Raw genomic sequence first — 15,435 nt, 5'->3', positions numbered from 1 at the left:
CATGGCAGATTAAACATTGTTGTTCTGGAAAGTAAACCTGTAACTTCAAGTTGAAAGGTTGAGGCCATGAAAGGTGCTATGTAACTGCACACTTCTTTTCTTTCGTTTCTCAACTTCACCAATGCAAGTTATACCACACACATAGTCTGACCCGATGCAGAAGGAACACTGAACTTTGTTGCTTGTCGATCAGGTTTGTGGAAATATTGTAAGCTGCATTGTTTAAAATAATTGTTTAAAATCTGAATGATGTTGTTTCACTTCTGAAATGGAGCAAATTTGTTCTTCTTCTTCCAACTTGCCTGCTCTCGGTGCTGAACCACGTTTCCCTGCGTATCAACAGCCAATCAGTTTTTCATCCAAGTATCCAATCATTACCTGTCAACCGATACCGTGATTATTATGGAAGGATAGATTGGTTACCGCAGAGGAGGAGGCCATTCAGCCCACTGAGCCCATGCGGGTGGGCTATTCAACCAGAGAGGAAATCCCATCCGTGACGTTTTCGTGTTCATTTGTCAGCAGGGGCTCACTGGATTGCCAGCTGGAAGGAGACCCCTCACCAAATGCTACTCCTCCTAGGGGTGAAGGATGATAGATATTCCATGACAAACCGTTCCCTCGAATTTTTCCTTGTGTGCATCCTGTTGATCGCAGCACGGGGTGCATTCCAGAATGCTGCACGGCCATGCCCGCGCTGATATTAATGTGTCCAGCGATCGTGGCTGAGATCAGCCGGCTTATGGATCGTGTGAGATGTGCAACTTGAACACTTACTTGCACCAATTGCCTGGAAACAAGGTTGAACGGCATATTTAATAACCGGTTTTAAACACATCAAGGATCTCTTGTTTTTGCATTTCCTTCCCAGTCCCTTGACAAAATGTTGTTCAGTGGAGAAAACAGAAACTTACATTTGTTTTCCGCTCCTGTGATAGGCTTACTAAAATACACCAGGATTCCATTTTGTGTGCATACCTCAGTGGCTTAGACTGCCCCCAAAGTGATTTTATTTATTGGTTTCCTCACAGATTGCTCTGTCGACAGAATGGAACACAAGTGCCCTCGTCGCGAAGGCAGAGGAAGAAGTGGCTGGTTTGACCTCTGGGATCAGCCGCTTACAGGAAAAGGTAAACCAGAACCAAATAAACCCTTGCCTCATACTCAGTTTAAACGACAACGCTGAGCTAAGCAATTGACCTTCGTCTCATGGACCGGCAGTTTAGAACTTCTTTTCTCAATACTTTTATTAGCATTTTTCATTTCAGAAAATACAAAATAGAAAAAGTAAACATATCTACATATATCAACCATAAAAAACAGAAAACTAGAACAGCGCCTCACAAAACCAAAATCCTCCCCACCATCCCACCCTAAACAACTAACGGAGACCAAATCCTTGAAATAAACAATCAATGGCTGCCATCTCCAATAGAACCTTTCGATTGATCTCCCCACGGTGTACTTGACTTTCTCGAGGTGTAGGAACTCCATCAGGTCTCCCAGCCACATCGAGGCAGCGACCACGACCACCACCCCAGCAGTACTTCCCTCCAGACAACCAGTGAGGCGAAGGCCAGGACATCGGCCCTCATGCCATTCTGCAGCTCCAGCTAGTCTTGACACCCCAAATAGGGCCACTAGAGGATAGGGCCCCAACTCAATCTTAGAATCGCCGGCATGGTGCTAAAGATGGAAACCCAGAAACCCACGAGCTTGGGGCAAGACCCGAACATGTGCACGTGATTAGCCGGACCTCCTGAACAGCCCTCGCACCTGTCCTATGCCCCTGCAAAGAAGTGACTCATTCAGGACGTGGTCAGGTGTGCCCTAAAAACTACCGTACGTTGGATCAAACCAAGCCACGAGGAAGTGGACTTCACCCTGCGAAGGGCCTCACTCCATACCGCATCATCCCCAACACCTCCTCCCACCTAGCCGTAACCCCCTCCATTGACGCCGAATCTGCCGACAAAATCCATCCACAAATATCAGAAGCACCCTTTCCTCTGACCCTGCAAGCGAAAGGACCCTCTCCATTAGAGATGTTGGTGGCGTCACTGGAAATATCAGGAAAATCCGTCTCACAAAGTTAAGAACTTGAAGAGACCTGAATGAATTTGAACCCGAGAGCCCAAATGATTCCGTCAGTTCCTCTAAACTGGGAAGCTGCCTCTCCAGGAACAAATCACCTCAAACTGCTTAACGTCTTTGAGGAAGTAACAGGCAAGGTGGATCAAGGGTGACCTGCAGCCCGGATACCGAGATGGTGAATCTGGGGCTGAGCCGAGTGGAGGAATCGGTGGCGGCGGAACAACCGGTAACCCAATCCCCCCCAAAAAAACACCTGGTAACCCGTCCAAACCCCCTACCCCCCAAACTCCCGGTAACCCAACCCCCCCCATCCAAAACACCCAGTAAACCCCCCATACATCCGGTAACCGCCCCCCCCCAAAAAAAAAACACCCGGTAACCCGCGCCCCCCCCCCCAAACCCCCCCCTCCAAAACACCCAGTAAACCCCCCCCATACATCCGGTAACCGCCCCCCCCAAACACCCGGTAACCCAACCCCCCCAAAAAAACACCTGGTAACCCGTCCAAACCCCTACCCACCAAACCCCCGGTAACCCAACCCCCCCCCCAAAAAAAACACCTGGTAACCCGTCCAAACCCCCTACCCCCCAAACTCCCGGTAACCCAACCCCACCCCCTCCAAAACACCCAGTAAACCCCCCCCCATACATCCGGTAACCGCCCCCCCCAAAACAAAACACCCGGTAACCCGCCCCCCCCCCCCCAAACCCCCCCCTCCAAAAGACCCAGTAAACCCCCCCATACATCCGGTAACCACCCCCCCCCAAAAAAAACACCCGGTAAACCGCCCCCCAACACCCGGTAAACCCCCCCAACACCCGGTAACCCCCCCCCCAACACCCGGTAACCCCCCCCCCCCCCCAACACCCGGTAAACCACCCCCCAACACCCGGTAATCCCCCCCAACACCCGGCAACCCCCTAAACACCCGGTAACCCCCCCAACACCCGGTAACCCCCCGCCCAACACCCGGTAACCCCCCCCAACACCCGGTAACCCCACCCCCCAACACCCGGTAACCCCCCCAACACCCGGCAACCCCCCATAACACCCGGTAACCCCCCCAATACCCGGTAACCCCCCCAACACCCGGCAAACCCCCATAACACCCGGTAACCCCCCCAACACCCGGTAACCCCCCCCCCCAAACACCCGGTAACCCCACCCCCCAACACCCGGTAACCCCACCCCCCAACACCCGGTAAACCTCCCCCCAACACCCGGTAACCCCCCCCAACACCCGGTAACCCCCCCACAACACCTGGTTAAACCCCCCCCAACACACGGTAACCCCCCCCAAACACCCGGTAACCCCCCCAACACCCGGTAACCCCCCTTCCCCAACACCCGGTAACCCCCCCCCAAAAAAAAACAACCCCCACCCCCAACACCCGGTATACACCCCCAAAAAAACACCCGGTAACCCACCACCTAACATCCGGAAACCGCCCCCCCAGCCCAAAAAAACACCCGGTAAACCCCCGCAAAAAAACCAACCCCCCCAAACACCCAGGAACCCCCCCCCAAACACCCGGGACCCCCCCAAAAAAAACAACCCCCCCAAACACCCAGTAACACCCCCCCAAACACCCGGTAACCCACCCCCCAACACCTGGTAACCCCCCCCCCCCCCACCGCCAAATAAAGCAACCCCCCCCAAACACCCGGTAACACCTCCCCCCCAAACACCCGGTAACCAACCCCCAATATCCGGTAACCGCCCCCCAAAAAACAACCCCCCCCAAACACCTGGTAACACCCCATCCCCCAAACACCCGGTAACCCCCCCCAACACCCGGTAAACCCCACCCCCCAAAAAAAACAACCCCCCCAAACATCCGGTCACCGCCCCCCCCCGAAGAAAATCCGGTAACCCCCCCCCAAAACAACACCCATTAACCCTCCCAAACACCAGGTAAACACCCCCCCCAAACGCCCGGTAACCCAACCCCCCCCAAACACCCGGTGACCCAACATCTGTTAACCCCCGCCAAACCCCCCGCCAAAACACATGGTAACCCACCCGGTAACCCACCCCCCAACACCCGGTAAACCCCCCAAACATCCGGTAACCGCCCCCCCCCCCAAACACCCGGTAACCCCCTCCAACACCCGGCAACCCCTCCCAACACCCGGTAACCCAGCCCCCAACACCCGGTAAACCCCCCCCAACAAAAGAAAAGGGTGACCTGCAGATGTGGTGTACTTGGATTTCCAAACGGCTTTTGATAAGGTGTCACATCAAAGATAACATCACAAAATAAGAGCCCCTGGTGCGGGGATAACATATTAGCATGGATTGATAATTGGTTAGCCAATAGAACATAGAACATAGTACAGAAGAGGCCATTCGGACCAACGAGTCTGCACCGACCTACTTAAGCCCTCACTTCCACCCTATCGCCGTAACCCAATAACCCCTCCTAACCTTTTTTTGGTCACTGAGGGCAATTTATCATGGCCAATCCACCTAACCTGCACATCTTTGAACTGTGGCCGGAAACCGGGGCACCCGGAGGAAACCCACGCAGACACGGGGAGAATGTGCAGACTCCGCACAGACAGTGACCCAAGCCGGGATTCGAACCTGGGACCCTGGCGCTGTGAAGCCACAGTGCTATCCACTTGTGCTACCATGCAGAGAGTAGAGAAAAATAGGTTATTTTTGGTTTGGCAAGCTGTGGAGTGCCGCAGGGGTCAGGGGTGGGGCCTCGACTACATACAATCTGTATCAATGACTTAGATGAAGGGACTGAATGCATGGTAGCTAAATTTGCTGATGTAACCAAGTTAGTTGTCAAGAGGGCATAAAGAGCCTACAAAGGGATTTAGATATATTATTGGCATATGGAGTGTTTAATGTGGGAAACCATGAACTTGTCCACTTTAGCAGGAAGAATAGAAAATCAGTATTTTATTTAAATGGAAAGAAAGTGCTGAACTCTCTGTGCAGAGGGATCTTGGGAGCCTGAAGCATGAATCACAAAAGGCTAGTATGCAGGTAAGCAAGTGGTCAGGAAGGCAAATGGAATGTTGGTGTTTATTGCAAGAGGAATCTAGCGTAAAAGTAGGGAAGTGTTGATGCAACTGTACAGGACCTGAGTGAGACCTGTGTACAGGTATGGTCTCCATACTTAAGGAAGGACCTGCTTGCATTCGAGGAAGTTCAGAGAAGGTTCACTCGACTGTTTCATGGGATGAATGAGTTAGCTCATGAGGAGAGATTGTGCAGGCTGGGCCTATATTCATAGGAGTTTAGAAGAATGAGAAATGATCTTATTGAAATACATAAGGCCCTAAGGGGCATTGCCAGAGTGGATTCTGAAAAGATGTTTCCACTTGTGGCGGAGTCTAGAACTAGGGGGACACAGATTAAAAATTAGGGGCGCGATTCTCCGCTCCCGCGCCGGTTGGGAGAATCGCCTGGCGCGCCATTTTTCCCCGCGACGCCGGTCCGACGCCCTCCCGCGATTCACCCAAGCGGCCCCGTCATGTTCTGCGCGGCGCAGGCCGGCGAATCGCCCGAGACACCCAAAATGGCGATTCTCCGCTATCCCCGCTATTCTCCGGCCCGGATGGGCCGAGTGGCCTGCCCAATACGACGGGTCCCCACTGGCGCCGTCCACATCTGGTCGCTGCCGGCGGGAACAGCACGGGAACACTGGGGGGACGGCCTATGCAGGGGGGAGGGGGGTTCCTGCACCGGGGAGGGCCTCAAATGGGGTCTGGCCCGCGATCGGTGCCCACCGACCGGCGGGCCGCCCTCTCTGAAGGAGGACCTCCTTTCCTCCGTGCCCCGCAAGATCCATCCGACATCTTCTTGCGGGGCGGCCTCGGGGAGGACGGCAACCACGCATGCGCGGTGTGACGCCAGTTACGCGGCGCCGGCCGCGACATTTACGCGGCGCCACTTTTACGCGGCGCCAATGCCTGGCCCGTGCTGACGACGCTGCTTCCGCGACACGCCCCCCGAATTTCTCGCGGCCCCAATCCTAGCCCATTTTCGGGCCCTGAATCGGTCGAGATCGGGGCCATTTCGCGCCGTCGTGAACCTCGACGGCGTTCATGACGGCGTGGGCACTTAGTCGCGGGAGCGGAGAATCGGGCCCTAGATGTCTGCCATTGAAGACTGAGTTGAGGAGATTTTTCTTCTCTAAGAGGGTCGTTAGACTGTGGAATTCTCTTCCCCAGAGGCCAGGTCATTGGATAAATTCAGGGGTCAGTTGGATAGACTTTAGATTGACAAGGGAGTCAAGGGTTATGGGGGACAGTCAGGAAAGTAGAGTTGAGACCGCAATTAGATCAGCCATGATCTTGTTGAATGGCGGAGCAGGCTCGAGGGGCTGACTGACTTGCACCTTAATTCCTAATTACACTGATTCAATTTTTAATTAATTTCTTTAATTTAATGCCTTTGTCTTAACTCACCCCAAATGCCATTCACCAATCACTTCTTTGGTGCCTGACGTGCGCTGGCTCCCAGTTAAACACTATCAAAAATTCTTGTTCTTATTTTCAAATCACTCCATGAACTGGACACCCCCTTATCTCTGCAGTCTCCTCCTGTCCCCCAATTAACTAAGAGTTCTAAATTCTCAACTGCACTGAATTCTTGTGGAAGGCCCTGGTGCTAACCCGATTCAGCTCGTCGAGGAAGGTGACAGAGAAGAACACCGGAATCACTGATTGAGGAGAAGCGATTGTAGGAATGCGTGAAACCTGACAGGAAGAGACCAATTCGTCCATCAAGGCCCCTTTCATCCAACACATAGCGCAACATCTTCCCAGTCCCGGGAGTTGCCAAAAGAAGGGAGAAAACCCTGAGGCAAAAGCTGTGAAAAAAAATCCCTCAATGAAGACGGTCACGTCTTCGACGATGGCGATTGATATCACTCATGGCAGCTACTCTGCTTTTATAACTGAAGAAATAGTGGCAAGTTTCTCAACTTCTCACTGTTAATGAGTAGGAAATAAATATTTAACGAGTTGTCAACGGCTCATTGGACCAGTTGCAGGCTGGCAGCAAGATCTATGGATTTATTGTTTGGCAGACTGATGTGATTGCATTTATTAATACTCCTCTGGAAGTGACAGCAACAGTTACTACAATTACTTTTTTGGCAGGAAAGATGTTTTGCCTGGTTAGGCAGAGTAACTGCTAGAATCTTTTGAGAATCTCTCTGAAGATGCGTGCAATGATCAGGATGGCGATGAAAAGGAGGTTGCCTTCTCAGTCACCAAAAGATGCGGTGATCGTTCAGCCCACCCACTACATGTCAGAAATGTTGGGTTTGCTGCTGCCTGTTCCCGGCACCATCCAGAGTTTCTGCGATGTTATAACCTATGCTGCCACCTCAATATTATTTCACCGTGAGTGAATGGAAGGTCCGCCTATATGTAGTTCAGGACCGTTCCCAGAATGCTGGAGGTAGTTTGGTTGGATTGGATTGGATTTGTTTATTGTCACGTGTACCGAGGTCCAGTGAAAAGTATTTTTCTGTTTGCTGTTGACAGTTTGCTGCCCAGGAACGGACCGAGTCGGGCAGCACGGCGGCGTAGTGGGTTAGCACTGCGGCCTCACGGCGCTGAGGTCCCAGGTTCGATCCCGGCTCTGGGTCACTGTCCGTGTGGAGTTTGCATATTCTCCCCATGTTTACGTGGGTTTCGCCCCCACAACCCAAAGCTGTGCAGGGTAGGTGGATTGGCCACGCTAAATTGCCCCTAATTAATTGGGTACACTAAATTTTTTAAAAAAAAGAAAAAGAAAAAAAAAAGAACAGACCGAGACAGCTCAGAGGCCGGACTGTCTCTTCTTTCCGACACACCGTCGGCATTTGATCCATTTGACTTGATCCCGCTAGTAGTTGAGAAGACAAGGGCAGGTGGTGCTTTTACCTGCTAAGATCACATTTATGGCGCTGCGCACTGTTTCTCAGACCTATCCGTCAAATGAGCACAAATAGAATCACATTGCCTCACATGAAGGGTAATTTCTCACATCAAAAGGGAACATTCTGGAAACACACGGCAGGTTGGGCAGTATCTGTGGAGAGAGTAACAGCAATAATGCTTCAGGTCTACTTTATGCAGGTTGGTAACCTGATTATTAACGAATCACAATGTAGCTCCATTGGCAGATTCCAACAGTGCAAAGGCTTGTGCACTACAACACTTGAGAAGTGTGATAGAAATGCAAATTTGTTCTTTTCATCCTCCTTGCTTATTTTTCCCCTTTTCTCTTTTCTTTTTGTAGCAAGTAATAAAAACTGGAAAATGTTTGTGTGGCGCTATTCCATAATTTTGTTAGTCCTCGCCCATATACGTTCCACATACTTCGGAATCTGTCTGGTAACTCTTTGTCATTTCCCAGTCATGTGCTCTGGTCCTCATCTACTGTGGAAGAACTTGGGGCAGATACACTGTGGCCTCTGCAGCGGAATGCATACAAAAATGACCCCAATTCCCAAACCCCCCACCCCCCCACCCCAATACACCACAGCGAGATGTCGCTGATAGGCACTTCACAGATTGTGCTATTGTTAGAGGATAAAGGGAAATAGCTGAGGCCAAATGTGAAATGAGGTACATTTTCTGTCTCAGGTCACCGGGGATTCTGCGGATCCACTAGATCTAAACGGAGTTACTCGGAGGACATTAACCCGCAGTTTGGAACTTGAAGCATTTGTAAATAAAACTTCCAAGACGGTAAAAGGTATGTATCAGTGATGTATAGTCTTGGAATTTGGCGAGAACCAAGACTGGTTTCATGATCTGTTTTTGCTTAAAATACAAAAGACTGGTTTTGTTGGAATACAACAGCAAAGCGAGGGAATAAAGTGCCACCTACTGGACATCCAGCTGCAGAGCATGGTAAAGATTGGTCCTCACAATTTAGCATTTTGTTAACTATTTAGAACCAGACCATGTTGTACTGTTTTTAAAGTTGATTAATTATCTAATGTCAGAACCTTACTCTGAACTAAGAAGATATTGAAGTAAGAACAGCATTATGCAAAATAAAGTGAATCTCTCACTTGCCGTGCAGGCATTGAAATATAGTGGGCAAAATTCTCCGCTCCCCTAGCCACGTGTTCCTCGGTGGCACGGCATTCCCTGGTGGTGAGCTTCTCTCTTCCCGCTGCTTGTCAATGGGATTTCCCATGGAAGCCACCCCACACTACTGAGAAACCGGCAGGCAGGGATGCACTGCCAACGGGAACAGGGAATCCCAACGGACGGAGGATTCCGGCCCGTATCTTAAAGGTCAACATTTTAAAAAAATTAGTATTCCTTTCTGCATCCAGATTGCTGGAAGCTGTATTAAGATTCAAAACTGCTGACACGCCACAGGCCTGAATTTTCAGCATGGCGAGTGCTCAGCGCCTGCCACCCTGCGAGTCATCGGGGATCACGTCCCCGATGACTGGCAGGCCTACTGCCATTTTACACTCAATTGAGCATTGACTGGCAATAGGTGTCCGTCCACCTTTGGATGGAGGTCCAGCTTTGGAGATGGGTCGACAGTTCTCCAGCCCCTCCAGGCACAGTGCTGCAGTGGTCGGAAGACATATTGCAGCATTGTGCCGGTAACTGAGTCCCGGGACCACACTTCCGGTAACTACCTGGGGGCGGGAGGGTAGTGGATTACCCTGAGGGCTCAGGATGGGGGTGATCTCAGTGTCAGGGGCTACATGGGGGGGCCGGGAGGGTGGGAGCTCCGAGGGCCCTGAGGGGCAGTTGAATCTGCGGGGGCTTTCCGATTGAGGCGCCCCCTTCCTGCCCGAGATAGCAAGGTGAAGACAGTTTTCTATTTGGCACCCTGATCCACCTGGAATCTTCCATCCTAAAAATTGAGTCTGGGTGGGAAAAGGCCCTCAGTGGCCATTAAGTGGTCACTTGAGGACCTTGTTAGACACATGAACGGGCTTCCCGTCCAGGATCTGCCCATCCCACTGTAAAATTGCACCTGCACCGGGGCGGATGGGATTCCGGAGGGAATCCAATCCAGGCAATTTCATGCTCACCGCCTCAGAATCCAGTGTGGGGGGATGAGGTGAGCATAAAATTCTGGCCATAGAGAAGATAATGATATTTAGTGCAAGGAACTGGTGCTCTATTGGAGTTTTCTAATTATGGATTTACGACAAATATTTCTGTTGAGAAACCACCAACTACTTTGCAATGTGACGTCTCAACTGCAATTGGTGGTGCCACAAGAGATTTTGACCCCCATCTCAAGGACAGTCTGCAGATTTGGGGCATCAATTAAGTCGAAGCTGTATAGCGTCAAGCCTATTTATTAAAAGTTCCCATTAGCATTGTGATAAAATGTCCTTGAATATTGGTAAAGGTGATTTTTATATATAATTTTCCTCCAGGCTGTGGGTCATCTCTCCGGTGAGACTGTGACTCAGTCACCTGCTTTGAGCTAGTTGAGGGCTGTGTGAGAATGGGCCCCGCAGGTGCTTCCTGGCCTTAATCCCGCAGCTCTTCGGGGATGTCCCTGACAGAGCCAAGTGCCTCTCTCAGAATGGCACTGCCTAGTTGGGTGGATCGTATTGTGTGGCTGGACTTTTTGCTATCTTTGTACACTGGAAGACTGATCTGCTTTGTTGTCTGACTTTGAAATGTAGGAACCCGAGTTTCAGAAATGGAAAGGAATTCTTAACGAAAAAAACCATTAAAGATACAATTGTGAGAAGGCTTGTTAATCTGGTGTGGATGCTACCTGGAGCATGAGCACGGTGGAATAAGTGTCGTTCTTCCCTCATTTTAAGCTGGAAATGTTGCTTTTCGGACCTGACCAGTGTTTAAAAAAAATGTTTCGGCTGAAACGCAGCAGTGGGGTAGAGAAACCAGGCAGAAAATTATTTTAGCTGTAATGAGTGAGAGAAAATCTATTTCAATATCCTACAGGGCAGAAATAAAAGTGTTGCTGTTGTGGAGGTGGAGGACAAAGTTAATGCCTGCTGTTTCCCACACAGAAAACTGGTTACTTCAGCTCTACTATGGGTGGAGAAAACTGTGGGAAGGCATGGTAAAAGGGACGCTCAGAAAATCTTTGTTATGAAATATATAATAAGCTAGAATTTCTGCCCCCTTCCCCCTCCCGTAATGTCTGCCTGAGTTTCTGTGGGGGCACTGACTCCTGCCAGGATATAGAAAGATGAGAGGCACACAGCAAATGAATCACACATACTTTGTCAGCAATCCAGTTTTTGCTATCTTACGTTTTAATGCATTGAAAGCGGTTCCTCTAACACATGCAGATGTTCATCTTCAGATTTTACACAGCTGCAATCACTCGGTGTCAAAGCTGCAAAACAATGTTAAAATAATGGACCATAATTTGCCGAGACAGAGTGTCTAACAGCACCTGCCGTGAGTCAAATGTGCCCACATACGTTTGATTTATCTTTTGTTTTTGCACGGCAAGCTGGCGAACATGTGAGCTCAGTGGTAGCAGTGAAAAGAATAGACAGCCATCTGATCCCCCAGTGAACAAGGCAAGCAATTGTGCACCACCTGAAACAATCAGGTTGGTGGATTGCAAAATTAATTAGCTCAAGGACTGAGAAGATAGAGCGAGTGAATTCAATGTCAAACCCAGTGGAGTGAGATATAGAGAGGGGAGAAAAGACTGGATTAAAAGAGAGAGAGAGAAAAGTGTGAAATAAAGAAAAGTGTGAAAAAGAAACTTTTAAAATCTCCAACAACAATTAAAACATGGAGAAATGAGACTCCGCTTTTGGTCATTCTCAGTGCTGAGAGGTTGTTTAGCAGTAGTTAACATTAATCACATTTTTGAAGAAAGCATTTAGACTAGAACAGCCAAGACTTGATTTTTTTTTTGTAATTAATTTAGTTTGTGTCCATGTGGGAGAAGGCAGGAGAATGGGAATGAGAAAAATATCAGCTATGATTGAATGGCGGAGCAGACTCGATGGGCCGAGTGGCCTAATTCTGCTCCTATGTCTTATGGTCTTATGTGCTAATGCAGTAACTTCACACTATTCGATGGATTTTAATAGAGCCAGAAAGTTGTTTTCGCAAAGCTAATTGTGGAACAGTGCAATTTGGTGAGCAATGTTTGGCTATCCACCTTTAACCATACATCGAAATTGCAGTAACATTTGTACCAAAGTAACGGTGAACGCCATCAGCCGTGCTTTTTTTCTAACAGCAAATTATGGACCAATACGTTTGTTCACTTCCAACCTGAAACCAACAGGCATAGTCTACTCTGTAAAATCCCTTGGCAGAGCAGCAACTGAGCTTGTGAATGCTCTCTCTTGTGTCTCTTAGGTTTCAATAGCCTGAAATAGATACACCTTCTTAAATATAATTAAACCTTTGTGGCAGTATGAGATGCGGTGCCTTAAATATTTGTGTTACTCTAAAACAGGGTATCCTCCCATTTACTGTGAGCAAAGCCGCAGGAGGTTGAGTTGTAAAAGCATTAGAACTAGCGTAGGTAGATATTACACTCCAGATATCATCATTTACAAAACAATTTTTCAAAGCAAGAACGAATAAAAAGTCTATGGGCGCAATCCAACGGAAAAGTTTCTAAGGGCGCGATCTTCCCAAAAGGAAACAAAGTTCCCTAGTGAGCGCGTTTAGCTGTGTGTTTCCCGGCACTTGCAGGAGAAATTTCTTCAGCCAGAGGATGGTGAATCTGTGGAACTCTTTGCCGCAGAAGGCTGAGGAGGCCAAATCACTGAGTGTCTTTAAAACAGAGAATAATTGGTTTTTGATCAATAAGGGGATCAGGGGTCATGGGGAGTGATGTGTTGGGTACTCTGGATCTGTGGAGACTGCGTTTATCTTAGCAGTAACATAGACAGGCTACCAACACTTGTAATAGTACAACTCTGTTTTATTTAACTAAGAGCTGTTAAACATACTTGCACTGTGGGTCGACACTATGTTAGATTGACTGAGGACCTGTGCCTAACCTGACCAGCCTATACTGCTAGCACATGGTGGATGTTTGTGTTACTGACTGCGGGCTCTGTCTGTCTCAGAGGCTGCATCCCGAATGAGTGGGAAAACTAGTGCCCTCTGCCTTTATAGTGACCGGGCCCTAACTGGTCATTGGCTGCTGTGTTGTGTGTGTAGATTGGTCTTGCAGTGTGTCAGTCAGTGTGTGTCTCTGCACCATCATATACTGATGTGTATATTATGACGTCCCCCCTTTTCTAAAAAAAATGTGTGTTCGTGGCAATAAATAATGTAGTATGCGAATGTTCCTAACTATGTGTGGCACATGCGAGCATATTTACAGGACTATGTACAGAAACATAAGATATTTACATTGGAAGGTGTCTGGTGCAGGTGGACAGTATGTAACACAAAATATAACCAGAACAACAGTATGTACAAACCAGTGAGTTAATCAAACAGGGTAACAAAACAATCAGTTCATGAGTTCAAAGAGTCCATGAATTCAGGCAGTTCATAAATTCAGTCTCTGAGGTGGGCGACGAATTCTGGTTGACCGCCTCAAGGGTGGGTCAGGGGCCGCCTGTTCATGAATGGGCGGGACTGTGTCAGACTCAGAGGGTGGCAGAGCGAAAGGGAGATCTGCAAAGTCCGTGACGGGTTCGTCGTGACGGCAAGGCAGGACATGATAACCTGGTGGCGAGCGAGGAAGGAGCCGTAGTGCCCGCCTATTCCGGCGAAGAAGAGAGCCGTCTTGTAGACGAACCAAAAATGACCTGGGGGCCACTTGTCTGAGCACCACAGCGGTGGCAGACGAACCACCATCGGGAAGTTGGACACGGACCTCGTCATCAGGAGCCAGAGCAGGGAGATCCGTGGCGCGGGTGTCATACGCCGATTGGTGTTGGGCCCGAGACAACTGCATTCGATGAAGGACCGGAAAGTCCGGGACACGAATGGCCGGCACCGTCGTCCGCAGCGTGCGATTCATCAACAATTGAGCCGGTGACAGGCCGATGGACAATGGTGCTGATCTGTAAGCAAGCAGGGTGAGGTAAAAATCGGATCCTGCATCGGCCGCCTTCCACAGGAGTCATTTGACAATGTGCACCCCCTTTTCAGCTTTGCCATTGGATTGGGGGTAATGGGGACTGGACGTGACATGTGTGATGTTGTATCGTTTGGCAAAATTGGGCCACTCCTGACTGGCAAAACACGGGCCATTGTTGGACATGACCGTGAGCGGGATGCCATGGCGAGCGAAGGTTTCCTTGCACCCATGGATGACCGTAGTTGAGGTGAGGTCGTGTAGCCTAACTACCTCCGGGTAGTTTGAGAAATAGTCCACTATGAGGACGTAGTCCCGGCCAAGTGCATGGAACAGGTCGATGCCCACTTTGGTCCAGGGGGATGTGACCAACTCATGGGGTTGCAAGGTCTCCCCTGGCTGAGCAGGCTGGAAACGCTGGCATGTTGGGCAGTTAAGAACGGCGTTGGCAATGTCCTCGTTGATTCCAGGCCAGTACACTGCCTCACGGGCCCGTTGGCGGCATTTCTCCACTCCCAGGTGGCCCTCATGGAGCTGCTCAAGGACGAGGTTCCGCATGCTGTGCGGAATGACGATCCTGTCCAGCTTTAGTAGAATTCCATCTACCACCGCCAGGTCATCTTTAATGTTATAGAATTGAGGACATTGGCCCTTGAGCCACCCGTCTGTCAGGTGGCGCATGACACATTGGAGCAGGGGATCGTTGGCCATCTCACAACGAATCTGGTTGAGTCGTTCGTCCGTGGCGGGCAGATTGGATGCGGTGAATGCCACCTGAGCATCAATTTGGCACACGGAGCCCGCTGGGTCGCAGGGTGTGGTGACAGATCGGGAGAGTGCATCGGTGACGATGAGCTCCTTACCCGGGGCGTAGACGAGTTCGAAGTCGTACCGCCTGAGTTTAAGGAGAATGCGCTGCAGGCGCGGCGTCATGTCGTTAAGGTCTTTTTGAATGATATTGACAAGTGGCCTGTGGTCTGTCTCGACTGTGAACTTTGAGAGTCCATAGACATAGTCATGGAATTTGACGACTCCGGTAAGAAGGCCCAGGCACTCTTTGTCAATTTGCGCATAACGCTGTTCGGTGGGCGTCATTGCACGTGACGCGTATGCGACAGGAGCCCATCAGGAGGTGTCATCACGTTGAAGGAGCACTGCTCCAATGCCGGACTGACTGGCATCCGTGGAGATCTTTGTTTCTTTGGCCGGATCGAAAAATGCCAATACCGGGGCCTTGGTCAGCTTTGCCCTGAGTTCCCGCCATTCTTGTTCGTGGGCGAGGAGCCATTGGAACTCGGTCGTCTTCTTAACCAGGTTCCTGAGAGTCGTGGTGTGGGAGGCGAGGTTA

The 15,435-nt window shown here is 50.0% G+C and overlaps 1 protein-coding gene across 1 annotated transcript in view; it reads left to right on the top strand.

Annotated features, from left to right (window-relative positions):
• The window catches only part of lama1 (laminin, alpha 1), a 470,787-nt gene that overhangs the window by 314,951 nt on the left and 140,401 nt on the right, over nt 1–15,435 (top strand). The window contains exons 34-35 of the mRNA XM_072468337.1: nt 1,032–1,130; nt 8,696–8,807. Coding sequence (XP_072324438.1) covers nt 1,032–1,130; nt 8,696–8,807 — 211 coding nt within the window. The remainder of the gene's footprint in view (nt 1–1,031; nt 1,131–8,695; nt 8,808–15,435) is intronic.

The sequence above is a fragment of the Scyliorhinus torazame genome, chromosome 11, assembly GCF_047496885.1.
Source record: "Scyliorhinus torazame isolate Kashiwa2021f chromosome 11, sScyTor2.1, whole genome shotgun sequence".
Lineage (NCBI taxonomy): Eukaryota > Metazoa > Chordata > Chondrichthyes > Carcharhiniformes > Scyliorhinidae > Scyliorhinus > Scyliorhinus torazame.
This window is presented reverse-complemented; position numbering and strand designations above follow the sequence as displayed.